Genomic DNA, 17,010 nt, shown 5'->3' with positions numbered 1-17,010 from the left:
CATAATTGAGTTGTACATGGCTGAACCTGATCAGAGACGGTTCACTGGTTGAGTGCGACTCACTCCCGTGCACCAACGGCACCCGAGGGCAGCTCCGCACACTCCCACCGCCACACGCTCCCAGACAAGAACAGGGGCGGAAAATGATGATTGCATTCTGATAGATTTCTGAGGCCGTGGGCGAAGGAATTAAAACAGATTAACGGTTCATTATGAAGTGGACCGCATCGATTAGAGGGTCGACGGATGAGCTGATAACGTCCAGATGTAACAGTTTGAAAAAAAAAAAAAAGGAGTCTCAAGAGTTGAAGTGTGGTCTTTTGGACCAGGGTTTGTAGAGAAGGGAAGTCCAGTGCTGTGTCTCAAATCGCATATTTCTCTTAGTATACTAGAAGTTAGTATGCATCAGGATAGTGTACGTACTAACTAGTACGCAAATCCTCCACAGACAGTATGTCTCAAATCAAACACTGCAGGAATTGAGGCGACAGCTTCTTCTTCTACTTCTATTTAACGATGATTTCAACCAGCTGTTGGAACACTATCGCCACCTGCTGGCAGCACGTTTTGCAAGTTTGGAAAAGGAAATAAAGAAAAAATATGAGAATTGAAATATTCGCGAGATATTTAAGCTGGTATCAGCACCGAAGACGTGTCATCCTCCTACTGCTGCTGAAAATACACCTGTAAGTATATGAATATATATGCATATTTATATGACGTAACTTCCGTTTAAAACATCATTAAGATGGCGGCTGATAGGGTGGTTAGTGTCCATCGAACTATACTCAGTTTTGTGGGCGTGTTAGTACGCCAATTTAGAGTGCATTGCGCACTAAATTTCGCATACTAAGAATTGAGACACACTTACGCACTAAAAAGACTAACTTTGAGTACGCTAGTATGCGATTTAAGACACAGCACAGGTGTAATTGCTGCAGAAAGCTTGTGTTGTGTTGTCACAGCCTCACTTTTGTGTTGATTAATTGAGCGTCGCCGAGAAGTTTCCGGACACTCGTGCCGCCGCTCCAAATAGCACTGCCAATCTGAGTGCGGCTGTTGCCTGCAGGAGGGGGGGGGTGGTCAGGTCATTAGGAGCAGTGTTGGGGGGAGTTGACAGATGGCTTGTTGCATCTAAGGTGCTAACAACCTTTGACACGCATAGTCCACCCCGCTGCCCTCCGTTCATCCCATAGAGCTGCAATTCACGTCCGACACGGAATTTGGTATGAAGGCGGCTTCAGGAGACCAGAACCTGTTCACCCCCCTCAAAACCCCCCACTCGACCCTCAGAGCGATGGGATGTTGGTGTGACCCTTGTCCACCTCACGCAACCCTACATTCCGATGCTCCCACTCTGGGAATGTCATGTGATCGTATGTGAAAACTGCGATGCATGCTGCTTATACCAGAGGTTGTTTGGCAATTTCTCCCATAGCACGAAGCTCACGTCCGGATTGTTTCCAGCAGGGAATTCTCGGAAGGCCAAAGTGTCAAACAAACATTGACACGCTGCTGTCACCCCGAGAGGCAACAGTTTTGAGCCGAGGCTGCAGCACAACAAGTGAACAACAAGTCAATGATGGCAACTTTTAAGATAAGACTCCATCTGGATTCTTTATGTCGGAGATTAAACTGCATTTGATCGTCGCATTTCAAGTGGATGAGTTCCACATTTCTACCTTTTCCTTCTTTTTTACATTTACACCCAAAAAACTCAAACGTTGTAAGACTAGGGATGTGTTTGCAAGAATCTGGCGTTACTATACGTATCGGTTACAGGGTCAACGATATAGGAACAAGAATATTTTTGTAGTATTGTCAAGTACTTGACTCTGGTGTTGCAGAATTTATAGACCACACGACTCTTGATGAAGTCGTAACTGTTTTAATTTATTTTGAAACCAAAACATCAGCTTCAAAAGCTGCTAAAGTCTATTGTATCCTCTCGTCCTCAGTCATCGCCGGGAAACTTGCAGGATTTCATTGTTCCTTTAGCTGCGGAGGACGTAAATGAATGCTGCCATCTAGCGGCTGGAAGTTTTATTACAACACAAAGATGAGCAATTGTTCATGAATCAATCGTGAATATTTGCATGTCAATAGTACATAAAATATCCATTTATTTTGTTTTAACCAAACTTTATTAAACTGTAAACCATATAAGAACCATGATATGATTCAAATATGATTTAAAAACCCCAACAAATATATAAATTAATATACATTTATATATAGTTTTTTATTTTGAAAACAATATATTGTGATATATCAGTGTATTTCTAACACCCCTATGTAAGAGTTCAGCCGACCTGAAATCTAAATAAAAAAGACAAGTTATCTAAATATATTTGCACTATTTAAAGGGTTAAAGTTGTCTTAAAAAAAAACTTATATATTCTAAATTGTGTCTCTTAAATGTTACCCTGTTTGAGATGATGTGTCAATTCAATTTCAAAATGATAAGCGGCTTAAGATGGCTAGTGTTGTATCGTACTGGCATCTACCTCTTATGTGTACCTGTATTTAGGCTCGATGGATGTTTTTTTGCTGTTGCAGACGGATGTTAAAGGTGGGGTAGATAATCTTTAAGACGTTGAGATCAGAAAAAATGAGTAACGGACTTCCAAAGCTGCGCAGCATCAATGCTAACCGCTCATAAATTCCTTTACATTCTTAATGTGGCTCAAATCTTTATTTAAAAGGTGTATTAATTGGATGCAGTTTAGTCCTACTGTAGCTTCAAGATGCTCCTGATGGCCAGTTTATGTTGCCATTTAAGAGTCATTAACCGAGCGTTCCTTGGCTCTTGATCGCCAGCCTGCGTGTCAACAAACGCGTCTGCCCCGCGAGCCCTTAAAAACTCGCAATCACACTCGCCGGGCGCGTTCATCGTAAGGTTTGAATTAATGGGAAAAAAAAATCGCCTTGTTTGCATCGTCCCCTTCATTACGCGGCGACACTCGCATTCATCACCGGCCTCTTTATCGGATTCCAGCTCATCAGCGGCGCGTCGTGACAGACAAGCCCTCGGCGTGCTACTTGTTAGCGTCTGAGGCGGGGATGTTAAATAGAGATCGCGCCTCGTGTATGTTGTCGTGTTTGTGTCAGCCCTCCTCCGGCACCCCCCTCCCTCCAGGTCCCCCTGTTTTCTCTTTGCCATTAAATTGTGAAATCTACTTACTGTGTTGCCGGCCTGATCCCACTCGAGCTGCGTAATCTCCTCGTAATAGAGTGTGAATACTGCCGGGCGATAAATCAGCACCTCATCAGTGCACTTTATTAAATATAGACACCAACAGACAGCTCTTAGTATATTCAATTTACCCTCTGACGTAGGCTTCAACACTGCAGATAAAGATAGATTGAGCAATCAGGTGGATGCGGAGGCCTGGACCGAGGCTGGAGAGCTGTCGGGGAAAAGGGGGTGGAGGGGGAAAGCTGCAGGGAGATTGAGATGGGTGGGAGTGTGGGGGTCTCGCCCGTGACAGACAGGCAGCTGCGAGAGCGCCCCGGTCCTGCAGGCTTTGTTGTCCACGCGGGAGCAGGTACAGCCGCTTCATAATAATGTGGGGATGGGCCTCAAATCCTCAAAGATATCCAGCAAATACGGCGGTTTGACTTGAGAGGAATGAGGCGTGGTGTGAATGTAAACACTTGGTATATGTCGTGAAATTGTGGCTACGACTAGCATTCCATATGTGAAAACTTCTCTTTATTTACCAATGATGTAATTTTCTGACTTAATAGGTGATTATTAAGAATTAATTTCTGTGGTGTCAGTTTTTATGAAACCTTTCTTGGAAAAATACAGGCTGTGGCTTTTGTTCATTGATCTCCTAGTTTCACTTTTTCAAATGTTAATGAGCAAATACAAATATATAGAAAGATTATATTGGATGTATTTTTTTTTATTTGTTCAGACATCACCAAAAGGAACTCGCAACATTAAATAAACATCATCATAACGTATTTTTTTCCCATTTACTGTCTCAATAACTCGATGATCAGTATTATTTGTTGATATTATATTAAAATTTACTTTAATATAATAAAACCATTTGTAGTCTTAAAAATATTAAATAAAATAATTAATCATGTACTAATTAAACTTATCCAAGTCAATTAAGCAAAATTAAAACTAAAACATCATGTTTTTTAATAAGGATTAGTCCAAATTAATGTTCATGATGAGTCTTTGTGTCATGTGTTCTCAGACCTGTAGGTGGCGTCTCGCTCAGACAACCTCTAAAACATCATTTTTAGATTCCCTATAAGAACGTGAATGCTGCTGATTCAAAGGTTCAACCTTATTAACCTGAAGGCAGCATTCGGGTCGTGAGAAGCTGGTGTTGAAAAAAAATCCAAATCTGCGGTCAGTAGCGTCCGACCCGCTCGAGCTCTCCTCGGCAGAGATGTTTTTAAGAGCGAGCCTTTAAGGAGCCATCAGCCCAGCGTTATCCCTCATTAGGCAATGCTGCTTGATGGCAGCGGAGATAAATTGTGTGTAATTATGGCCATGATTAAAAGAGGATTCGTCCCAGTCTGGTGCTAAACACAGATATGTAACACTGGTAAATGGGCAGCGGGGGACCCTGGGGAGGTCTAAAGCCTTCGACAGCAGGGGTCAGGAGGTCACAGGGTGCAGATTAAAACAAGGGGATTACTGTATTTAACGCTCCCGGACCATAAAGCATTCACACACCGTCGGTCAAACCACCTTCTCGCCCGCTTTCCTATGAGGAAATAACCGATAAGTCGCCTGAAAAAAACGGGATTATAGCAGGTCATTCACCTTTTTTTCTTCTTTTTTTTTACTTTTGTGTGAAAGCGGTGTCGGTGTCATCAGCCTGAGCTTTATTTATGTCAGCACAGCAATTTATTACCCGGCAGATATTGATTCTGTCCTCCTGTGAATTGAGCGAGAGTCGAACACGCACACGACAATACAACGCCGCCTGTTCGGAGCCACGACGACTTCTTGATGCCTTCAGACCGCGAGGGTTATCCTTGTCGTGTGGACCAATGCAAGTTGAAAAAGGTCCCTTCAAGGTCATGAGAACTTTACCTGCAGGACACGTTCATTTCTGAAAATTAAAGATTTCTTCATCACATAAAACATTGCAAAAGTTTGAATAAGACACAATGACAGGCTTCATAATAACAATAACAATATAAAAATCATGTTACAAACAAATACAATAAATATTCAATTAATTTTAAGAAGTAAATTACAAATTAATAAAAGAAAACCAAACATATTTTTCTAATTGTCAAAAATGAATCTTCAAAAACTATTAACCATTAAATAATAGAAATGAAAAAAAGGTTTGTTTTTTATCTAATACAAAAATAAGGTATAAGAAATGTCAGTTGAAAAAAACGATGAGGAAAAGAATAAAATAGAAAGAAATTCCCCCCAAAAAAGGCTGATAAACTAAAACTACAAATTTGGGAAATAGTTGCGAGAACACGGAGGAACATCTTACTTTAACATTTAAATAAAGAATTATGTTATGTGATTTTCAATCGATGGGTTTGGGACCTAAAGGTGGGTCAAAAACCCTTTCTTCGGGCAAATAAATGGTTGTAAATCGTACTTTCAGTAACCAGTTGTATTCAGTTTTGACACAAAGTTCTTCCATACATATTTAAATAAATGAAAAACTTTAGACTTGGCCGAACATATCAAACATTCATAAGAAAGTAAAATCAGGTCGAGCCACTTCAAAAAAGGACGAACCACACTTCAGACTTGATTTTTTTTTTTTCTTAATCAAACGTTCACCTCAACAAAGGTTTTCTTCATCTTCTTAAGCATCGGCTCCTGTCAGGTCGAGAGAGAGAGAGAGAGAGAGAGAGAGAGAGAGAGGGGGAACCTCTGGGGTCCAGTTAAGGGGCCCGGAGAGCACTTGGCTATGCTGAGGTGAGACCGCCTCTGGGCACGGGTCTTCAGGGTCCGCTTGTCCTTCTGATAGCCGTGATAGATCAGCCCCCCGCCCCTGCCCCGGAATTACCGTCGTCCCTCTTCCTATCTCCTTCTCTTCTCCTGCTCTTTGCTCACTCCCTCTTATCTTCCTCCTCTCCTCCTGATATCTCCTCCTCTCTCCTCTCCTCCATCCCTCTCCCTCCTGGCTGGCTTCTGCTGTGTTGTCTGATTGAGGGTGAGTTATGAGGGGGCTGCAGCTGGAGGGGGGGGCCGCCGTGCCTCGTAATTACATCTCTTTTTATTACCCGCGCTAATGGCCCCCCGGGAGAGGGAAACAATAATAAATTAATAGAATATGAACTCCCGGCTCAACAGAAATCCACAGCATTTCATTCTGGACGGTCCCGCGCACCGGCAAGATAAAACGCCGCTCTGATTAATCTCCGGCCCAGGATTGAAGCCGCCGTCTGCGGGGGGCTCGGCGGAGGAGGAGGAGGAGGTGTCGGGTTGTTTTTGTGCACCTGAGTTAGACCCAACGTACACTTCGACTTCAGGTCAGGTGTGATTCGAATGAGTGAAGTCACAACAGTGGAGGGTTCTAATCAGACGTTAAGAGTCTCTTCTCGTCGCTGAGATTATTTAGCGAGATAGCGTTAGAAAGCGCGCTAATGGCTGCTTTCAAAAGAACGTTTGTTCCATTTGGGTTCGTGGCTTCAGACTAAGGGGGTTGTTTGGCGAAAAGACAATTAAAAACAAAAGTGTAACGCCACTTTTATTCAAGAGGATTTTGTCATAGAAGTCATTATCTACTAGCTTAGCATTCATCGATATCGCACTGGTGTGCTAATGGCTACATTAATGAATCACAGTTCTTATTTCTTATTTGCTTAAAGGGAAACTACTGTGTTGATTTAAGTCTCTCTTAAATTGATCTTGTATCATCAGTATGTGTCTGTTTGTCATTTAGATATTTACGTTAGAAAATATATGTAAGCCCCGCCCACTGAAAACACTTTGGTTTTCTGCAGATGAAATCTTGTTTACCTTAACCACGCCCACTCTTCTGTGATTGGTCAAGCATTAAGGTTTATCTCCACGCGTCATCAATAACCGTAAGTCTCCACCTCCAAGGGACTCGTCGTATAAACAAAGCGGGCGTGATAACACCTGGCTGGAGGAGGAGTGAAAACCATTATTATGTCGTAATGGACTCCGCTCTCGTAACCTCTCGTTCGCCCAGATTTCAGTCGAGGGGGGAACTTTATGAAGTAATAAGTTGAAAACATGGTCATGATGAGGGACTTACTGCATCTTGCATCCAAATGTAAAGATCTTGGCTGTTTGATGAAGGTCAGAATTAAGTTTTTGTGATCAAGTTTGGAGCCACAGGACCAGAAAGATTAATTGGCTGGAAAAAGGGAAAATCCCTTAAACGAATGTGTCAGGACAACCTCGATACAGATTTTCTTTTTTAAGGAATCCGCGCCGGGGTGTAAAGTCCACAGACGGGCCTGTGGTCAATATCGTGTCATGTTTGGTCGAACCCCTCCCAAGGCAGCGGTCTGGAAGTGAAGATGTAAATATTGATATTTCATTAGAGGAAATCACCCGCTCCGACGGCACTTAACCGGGCCACCTTCAGTGCGAGGCGGCCGGAGCGCCGAGTGACCTGCGGAGTCGGGAAGTCACTTCATTACTCGATTAAATTGAGTGGAAAACAGAGAGGCAACGACACGAGATCCCATTTGGAAGCGATAATTTCGGGGCCCCTGAAGAGAGAGGGGCCGGCGCGGCGGGAAAAAAAACACCACCTCTCCATCTCACAACAGTGGATTAAATTCAAGGACTTTTAGCGTCAAAGGTAATTGTAGGGCTGCTGGTGTGTGTGTGTGTGTGTGTGTACGGCTGAGAGGTGTCCACTGGATCAGAACAACTCTAAAGCCTCTCCAACAAGCCCTGAACACGGCCTTCACACGCGCTGTCACATCGGGAGCAGCGCTTTAGTTCCGCTTCGCTCCTCCTTGGCATTAAAAGGCGAGACGGAGCCTTTTTTTTTTTCCCCTTGTGATTGCGATGCCAAAAACTGACGCAGCAATCAACGCTCGACGCGTCCAAAAATCGGGGGGCCGGTCCGAAAAAATTCTGTCCAACCTAATGGCCGCGTATGCAAGACAAGGAAATTACACAACAGAAGGATTTTTAACATGCAGTCTGGACTCCTTTAATGGCCCCAGCTGATAATAGTTTTGAGTGCTTTTGGCATTTTTTTTTTCTTTTTGTCGGGTCTAATTCGGGCTCTTCTGACCACTCCACCCCGCCGACTATTGATTCTCCTTCAAAAAACGTAAAAGCCCCCCCTCACATTCCGATCCCAATCTCTTAATTAATGTATCCTCCAGCACTTCCCCGGCACTGCTCATCGGCACGATAAGGGGAAATTGAACATAGAGTTCTCTCCCCGTTTTTTTTTTTTTTACTTCCTCTGTCGACTCCTTTTCTTTTTTTTTTCCTCACCACGATAAAAGCTCAGGCCAGGGGTGTGTCGGGGCGACCCGGTGAATACGCTCATCTATCGGCTCTTCATCGCTCACGGGTTACGCCGGCGACAAAACCTGTGAAAGCGATCGGGACAATCATTGGGCGGCGAAAGGATATGGGGCGCCGGCGGGCATGTGGCACAGGAGGAGGGAGGGGAGGGGGGGCCCCCCATCTTTTTATTGAGCGCTAGTATCTTGGATAATGGTGATGAGGAACCAAACTTTTATGAGATCAATCTTCTGTTTTTCAGTGTAAAGATCTTGGAGGAGAAATAAAAAATAAAAAAAGGGATGTGGGAGGCGAGATACTTTTAGGATCCTGCACAGGTGGAGCTGAGGTGGAGCCTCTTTTTTTCTTCATCCAGCCATCATTGGATCCATTAATCCCAACAACCGCCATCATTGTTAAGGGTTTAGATTTCAAGTCGGTCTGGGCTATGATACCAATATATATAGATGTCGTCAATTAGACTGGAGGTCATTAAGGTCCCAGATGCTTCCTAGAAGTCCCACCAACCACTGGGACTAAGGTCTACCTGGTATTGATATTGTCACTTTTTTCTCGCTGCTAATCCTCAAGGAGTCCAACTTAAAACCCCAAAACCTTGTTTCCGTTGCAGGTTTCTCCGCTCTGTCCCTGGGCGACCAGATGAGTCTACTGCAGAGCGCCTGGATGGAGATCCTCATCCTCAGCATCGTGTTCCGCTCGCTGCCCTACGAGGACGAGCTGGTCTACGCCGAGGACTACATCATGGACGAGGAGCACTCCAGGCTAACGGGCCTGCTGGACCTCTACGTCTCCATCCTGCAGCTGGTCCGGAAGTACAAGAAGCTGAAAGTGGAGAAGGAGGAGTTCGTCACCCTCAAGGCCATCGCGCTCGCCAACTCAGGTACTTGAACGCCCCACGTGAGCCGCGTGGCGTTTTATTTTTTACGCCTGGCTAAGCTAAGTCAAGCTAACTGCTAACATCAGAAAGTCCTCATTGGGTTTTTTAACTTAAATTACATAACGCTAACGTTAGCATTACGATGCTACCAGTACGAAACACTTTTAGGCAAATAATATTTGTGACAGAATGGCGTCCTTTCCAGGGTGTCCCCTGCCTCTAGGGGGATAGGCCCCAGTCTCCCCGAGACCCCGGCCCCGGGATAAGGCGATAGACAATAAATAATAATATTTGCGGCAAAAGTAATATTTATAAATAATAGGAATAATATATAATATTTATTAAGTGCTTTTAAGGACACACAACAACGCTTTACAAACAAGTATGTATAAAAAAAAATAAAGTATCTTTTAGAAGTAAAATATGAAAAAAGATATCTATTGATCTAATATCTATTTTTTTCTTTTCTCTCCAAACTTGTTGAAACCGCTCTTTTAAAAAAGAATTGATCAAACTGATATTAATAGTTAACACAGAAAAGATCATTTTTGTGAAAACACACCAGTGTATTTTGAACAGATACTTCATACTTGACACTTCAGAACTTTCCGAGAGCAGCAACTTTTCGGGGGAAGTGTAACTGTGTCGCGTCATGGTTATAGTGGAGGAGAAATGACATTTCTCACTTTCCCAGCGGTAACCTTTAGTTGTGAGATGGAGAGATGGAGGGAGCGATAAGGGCAGCGAGGGAGAGGGAGCTCTTTTTAATTGAACTCCCATCCATGTTGTGGTATTTCTCCGGCGCTCCCTCTATCTCCATAACGGTCGCCGGCGGGCACGGCAGCCACGGGAGATAAATTTAGCATTTCATTAGGAGCACGGGGGCTGTCAATAAAATGTGTTAAGTGGAATGGAATGAGTTCGGGCGAGTGATGGGCCTCGTTTGTTCCAATGTGCAGGCGGCACGCCGCTATTGACAGCCTCCTTTTGAGGAGGCAGGACCCGTCCAGGCTCTGATCAATGCTCGCCCCGGTCACCGGCCCCAGCGCCGCCTTGTTTTGTCCTGCGCTGAGAAATGAAAATGCTGATGTCGGAGCTTTGCTTTCAGACAATGGAGCTTCAGCGAGGAGCAGGAGGGGGGTGTTGAGGGGGTGACGCTCCAACAAGGTCTCGGGGCTAGATGTCCCTCCTGGGAGCTCCTCTGTCTGACAGCTCTGAAAATTCATAGCGATTGATTTTGTAATTAGCAGTTTATCAATGGGATCGACGTGAGCCGGCTGATGGATTGCAGAGAAATTGTTTCTTCAAAGTTGTTTTTAATGTCCGACTCACGGAGCGGCTGCCGCGTTCAACAGCTTCTCTCTTCAGCAAACAAGTCTTTTTGCTCACGGGTTCTCTTGCTCGTCATCACTCCACTACTGACTCCTTTAAGAAACATCTTAAGACGTTTCTATTTGTTCAGGCTTTTCCTTGATTTTCTGGAACTCCTGTTGTGTTATCAGTTTTATCTTGATCTTTAAAGTATATACTTTTTTGAGTATTGTTTTGATTGTTTAAGCGCTTTGTGACCCTGGTCTGGAAAAGCGCTTTACAAATTAAAATGACTTACTTACTTACTTACTACTGACTCACTCTCCAAGAGCTACTCTGAGTACTCCCACTCTCTGACGCATTTATTAGGATGTGTTAGTCAAACGGAAGTTGAAGAGAAAAACGCAAATGAAACACGTCAGACTCATATAAACATGTCAATATTGTTTCATAAATGAAGCAATTTAACCCCTTATTAATTTATCTATTATTTTTTTTATTAATTTACAAAGAATTTATTCTTATGATTTTTTTGGGGGGCTTTCCCTTGATGAGCTACATTTTAATTAAATTCACCAAAAAAAAGGGAAAACATTGATATATGTAAATTAATATAGTGAATATATATTATCATGTTCATTTTAATTCATTAAATAGACATTTTTGTGTCACACAAGCTTACTAGTACATAACATTGTAAGTGCATTGTTATTACTTGTACCATTAAATGTCTTGAAACAGAAAAAATATTAGAAAAAAATATTAATATATAACTTTTGATGGATTTTTTAAACGTAGTTTAAAGGACAGAATTAGATTGAAATAAATAGTAAGTGATACGTATACTTGACTTAAAACAAAACTTTGAATTTGCAATATATACTTGTTTTTGAAAAATCTAGCTTTTTTATTAATGCTTCAAACTCGACATAAAAAGGTCATATTTGAAGCTTGGTCGTTGGGAAAAAATGATCTTGAGTTTCTCATAAAGTGATTTATTTGACCTGAAGGGGGCACACACGGTCCCAAATGTAGGTTCGGTATCAAAGCATTCTGTGCCACAAAGGAAAAAAGAAAAAGCGAACGTTTTTTTTTTCCTCTTCTTCTGCTCACTCCACCAAACGACCTACTTCACTCCGCCGCTGCGGATTTGAAAAGCGTCAGTGTGAGAAATGTCTCAAGGTCTTGGGAATACAGTCGTTCCAGTCAATGAATTTGGGGCGAAGTCTCAAATCTGTTTTGCCTTTTATCGTCCCGCGCGGTAAAATATGCGGCGCCAAGGTGAGCGCCGCCGCCGCGGCCAATGACACGGCGCCCGAGTCACCGGTGAGAGAAGCGCGACCTCACGCCGTCCCGCTAGACGAGCGGAGGGGGGAAATTAGAGGGGGAGCGCGGGCGGCGCTGGAGGGACCTGTTATCAGAGCGTGGAGGACCTGGAGGGGGAGTTGAAACAAAGAACCTTGTTGGAACTTGTACTCCATATGTTCGATCAGTTTTTTTTGTTGTTGCATTCATCACAAGAGTGACGTCCAATTCTCTGAAGGAGACCTTTTGCTTTTATTTGTCCTTCAGAAGGAACGCTGGAGAAAATGACATTGAATTATTGCGTTAACACAAATAAAAAAAAAGGATGATCGTTTTTACCACGAGAATTTAGTAAGAATATACAGTCAATTAACTGAAGATTAAGTCGAATTCTGACCCGCTCTAGTAGAAGAACTCACATTTCCCCGATCCTTAAAACTCTTCACCGGCTTCCATTTTCTTTCAGGATCAACTTTAAAATTCTGGTTCTTACCTTCAGATCTATTCATGGTCAGGCTCCTTCTTCCATCAGAGATCTGATCCAGCCTTACACCCCAGCTCGGGCTCTGAGGTCTGTGGATCAGAATCTACTGATGGTTCCTCGCACACGGTTCAGGACCAGAGGAGAGAAATCCTTCCAGGCTGTTGCTCCTAAGCTTTGGAACGATCCTCTTCTCCCTCTGTGTTTTATGATCTACTGACTCCTTTAAGAAACATCTTAAGACATTTTTATTTGTTCAGGCTTTTCCTTGATTTTCTGGAACTCCTGTTGTGTTATCAGTTTTATCTTGACCTTTAAAGTATATACTTTATTGAATATTGTTTTGATTGTTTAAGCGCTTTGTGACCCTGGTCTGGAAAAGCGCTATACAAATAAAAATTACTTCCTTACTTACAATAGAAACAGAGACTTTTTGTGATGCTAATGTATATTAGCATTTAGCAGCGATTGTCGCGTGTTGTGGTCCACTAAATTTTGACGCAGGTGTTTCTCTGCTCCTCTCCTACCAGACTCCATGCACATAGAGGACATGGAGGCCGTCCAGAAGCTTCAGGATGCACTCCACGAGGCCCTGCAGGACTACGAGGGCAACCAGCACCAGGAGGACCCCCGGCGGGCAGGGAAGCTGCTCATGACGCTGCCGCTGCTCCGGCAGACCGCCACCAAGGCCGTGCAGCACTTTTACAGCATCAAGGTGCAGGGCAAGGTGCCCATGCACAAACTGTTCCTGGAGATGCTGGAGGCCAAGGTCTGATCCTGGGGGACTATCTGGCTTCTGAAGGACTGAGGCTGGACCGGGACTGGAAGACCACCGGTAGCTGTGAGAGACGGGACTCACCTCTGCTCCTGGATTCAACTGAAAGGATAAAAAAAAAAAAATGATACAAACCCGGTTGTTAGTATAAATATAAGATGATGCAGATTAATTTAAAATATATAAGAAATATTATGTACAGTACTTTCTTTTTTGTCCCGCAGCTGCTTCAGAATAAGTAGTTGCCACTTCTGGAGGCAGCCGAGGCGAAAACCTGCTGGCACTAACTGCTGTATGAGCCCGGACTTGACCGGGACCTGTACATATTTATTATCGGAAGACTGAGTGTACGTGAACTTGGTGGCCATTTTTCTCTTCTAAAAAAAATGTAAATGTGAACTCTTACCAGTTTTAATGTCTCTGGATATACCTCTCCATGGCAGGACGCCATGACCCGGACAGGAAAGGCTCGCTGGTACCATGTTTAACGAAATGTTGCAATAGTCTGTCGTCTTATTACATAGTAACTCAGCAATAAATGGAGGCCGTACAGTGTCCCCCCTCAGTCATTCGTGGCTACCCCACTGCTGGACCTTCTGTTGCCCCGAGACCAACTGATGTTTCTTCTCAACTAAGCTTATCTTAGCTTTTACGCCGGATCGATATTCTTCAAAGCCCCTCAAGTCATCGAATTTTTTGGATTCCCAGGAGGATGAGCTCACTTGCCAAATAAGAGAAAGACTTGTCAAAAGTCTTGGCTCAAGTCTGTCGAGGAGCAGGACTGCTGGTCCGGAGAAGAACAATCCATTCAAAGTTCATCGTGTCGAGACGCAACAGTTCCGTGAAGGTGGTCGGTCTCTGGAAGGGTCTCTTTTGGAAACGCTGCTGTTTGGCTCGGTGGTAGCATTGGTCCTGCCCAACATGATAGATGACTCCCAGGTCCCCGCACAGCACACCCCAGAGGGTGTAGCAGGTGAATCAATAACCACCATACTGCATCCCTAACATGTCGTAAGAAGGTCCACACAGGCCCACGAGGACATATTCCTACAACTTTTTCGATTGTACCCATTGATCCACGAATGTGGTCACAAATGTGGTCCCTGCGTAAGCTTCACACATCCCGTGTGTGTAAGTACTACAACTCATCAACACACCCTATTCCTGGAATGATACCCCGATCCATACCAGGCAAGACACTGAAAGGTGTTGCGGTGTGAAACCAAAAGGGTAACAGAAGGCCGACAAAGTTGACGATTAGCAACGTGTGCATAGGTTTTTAGCAAGCAACACAATTCACTCCCCCCTCCAGGGACTTTATTTGGTTCTGGTGAAGATCATCCTGAGATGTCCGGGTGTGTTTTTCTCAGAAAGCGCTTTGACCTAATGTCATCTTGGGGGGGAAAGTTGATTCTTTGGCCGGGGGTCTAATGTAGTCCCATTGGAAGGATTCATGCAGGACGGCATCGGTCCAAAGGGATTCCATGTTCCAAACAATCACAAGCCAAAATCTCCTGCGTTCTATTTCGGGTCCACTTTTAAGCCAGCATGAAGTCATCCCACACGCAAGGTGCCCAGCATCTGCTCTCACTATTTTAAACACCTCCCGTCTTTAAATAGCCTCGCGGAGCGCCGACCTAACGAAGGTAAAACGGCAGGTGCTGGACTTTTTGGCTGCGAGCGCCGGTCGTATTTTTAGCCAGTTGTTGTGCCTCCAGAAGTCAACACGTGGCGGGCTCCTCTTTGACATCGTGTTGACACGGGGGCTTGGACGACGAGGAGGGGTGGGGGGGTTCACACGCCGCCCCCGTGGCCAGTGGCCACTTGAGTGTCAGCAAGATTACAGCATGTCGGTACAAGGTGCCACAGAGGTATCGGTGACCGTTTAGACCAGGGCCAGGGATGCCACCACCTGTCTCACTGTATGGGACGATATGTGCAGAGTTTTGAACTTTGAACTCTCCGATTGGCTTCTCCTCTGGTGACGGAATTAAGAAATCTAAGGCTAGTTCGTGATGCTAAAGCTATAGTACCTTCCTTGCCGGTATCACGCCTTCATTCAACAACGTTTGGTTGTTAAGTTCGGCACCGGTTAAAAGTTGCATCTTTCTCCAGACCTCGATCTTTTACGATAATCCAAAACGTACTTCAACACTAGCAATATCAAAAGTGCTAGCATGCGGCGGCTGCACTACGAGTTAGCATCTATTGCTACCCCTCCCCAGAATAGAAACTTACCTGCTACCCCTACACATCTGACTAAATCATTCGTGCTTTGTTTGTATTTGGGCTTCCCCCCGTCATAACATTATGACCACCTGATTCAGTCGACTCGTGGAGCGCGGGGACCACTCATGTTGTGTACTTAACCCCCGAAAAGGCTAATCGACAAAACTGCAAATCGTGTATCTATCATCACCAGACGTCTTCTCTCTTGTGTTGCTTGTTCTCCATTGTGTGTTTTCACGAGTCTTACGAACCCGACGAGTGTGTAAATATAAAACGAGCGCCCGTGACGGTAGCTTTTTTGCCGAAACCGAAGTAAAGAAGTAAGCAGCGACCTGCTGGCTACTACCTCATGATCGATTCGACACTTTTCACAAACCTGAGCCAATGTTCGACGACGTCTCGCTCCCTCTCTCACTCCTGCCAAAACATTTGTAATCCTTTCATTCTTCCGTCTGTTTGTAAAAGGTTAGCATGCTTCACGTCGACCATTTTTCGCTGGCTAACGAAGCGGGTATTGTACTTTGAAAATAAGGAGTCGGTCCCTGGACAAAGAACTGCAGGCAGGCGACTTGATTCCCCAGCTTCTGTGTTTCTTCTGAGTATTTACGCTGTGACATATATCATTTGCGATGGTGTACATTGATATCTGATCGTTGAATCACCAATATCTGTGTAAATTTTACGTTTTGATTTTCAAAAAGGGATCAATGAATTAAATATTCCCCGAACTCTGGCTTTATGTTTTGTCTTCTTCATGCGTGTGACGTTTGAGTCGAGGTGGGACGGATGATTTAGTTACTTTGTAAAGTTATGAGAAGATTTTATCAGATAAAAATCAATGAAAGAAAATCGAAAATTCTGCTACAAAATGTATGTATTCTTGGTGTCGAAAACATCTACGCAATAAGTATTGTGCCATTCACGAAATAAATAAAAAAGAATCTGAGTTTAAAAAAGAAAGGAAAAGATTATCGCAAAATAAAAATCAATCAATCATTAGAAAATCAATTAACAAAAGAGAAAATGGTGAAGATAAATGGAAAGGTTTTTTTGCTACAATCATATTTTTGGGAAGTTTTTTCAAAAATAAAAAAATATATCATTACAGAATATTCAACTTTCATAAGATGGTGACGGTAAATAAACAAAAAAAAATTGGGAAATAAAAATCCATCCTCGAAGATTGACTAAAAAGATCAAAATGTTTATAAGGAAAGTAACAGAAAACGGGTGAAAAGAAAAGGAAAGAACAACAATAAACGCGGTAACAACAGCAGGTCAAAGATCAGGACGACCCACGTGACCGTCCTCTCCCTGCAGAAGCCGTTGAAAATGGATCCGTCACAGGAAAAAAAAAAAGGCGAACAGACACGGCGGGAGGGGTGAGGGGTTCGAGGGGCGGACGGACGGAGGGGGCTGCGGTTCCATCAATGCAGGAAGAGCTGATATTCCTGGGAGTCCAAGTATTCCCTTCTCCGCGTAATTACAAGAGCCAATTTCCGCTTTGGAAATAAAGTCTCGCTCGCTAATTAATCCTCCGATCAAAAAAAAAAAAC

General features: G+C 43.7%; 1 protein-coding gene across 5 annotated transcripts in view; it reads left to right on the top strand.

Annotated features, from left to right (window-relative positions):
• esrrb (estrogen-related receptor beta) overlaps positions 1 to 16,187 on the top strand; it is a 64,919-nt gene extending 48,732 nt beyond the window's left edge. For all 5 annotated transcript variants that reach the window (XM_087780467.1, XM_087780466.1, XM_087780468.1 and 2 more), the window contains 2 exons: positions 9,087 to 9,356; positions 12,981 to 16,187. In XM_087780467.1, coding sequence (XP_087636593.1) covers positions 9,087 to 9,356; positions 12,981 to 13,225 — 515 coding nt within the window. In that variant the 3' untranslated portion in view covers positions 13,226 to 16,187. The remainder of the gene's footprint in view (positions 1 to 9,086; positions 9,357 to 12,980) is intronic.
• The last annotated feature ends 823 nt before the right edge of the window (positions 16,188 to 17,010 follow it).

This window comes from Callionymus lyra, chromosome 18, assembly GCF_982586985.1.
Source record: "Callionymus lyra chromosome 18, fCalLyr1.hap1.1, whole genome shotgun sequence".
In the NCBI taxonomy this organism is placed as follows: domain Eukaryota; kingdom Metazoa; phylum Chordata; class Actinopteri; order Syngnathiformes; family Callionymidae; genus Callionymus; species Callionymus lyra.
The sequence above is the reverse complement of the archived record's forward strand: the minus strand, read 5'-3'. Positions and strand labels throughout refer to the sequence as shown.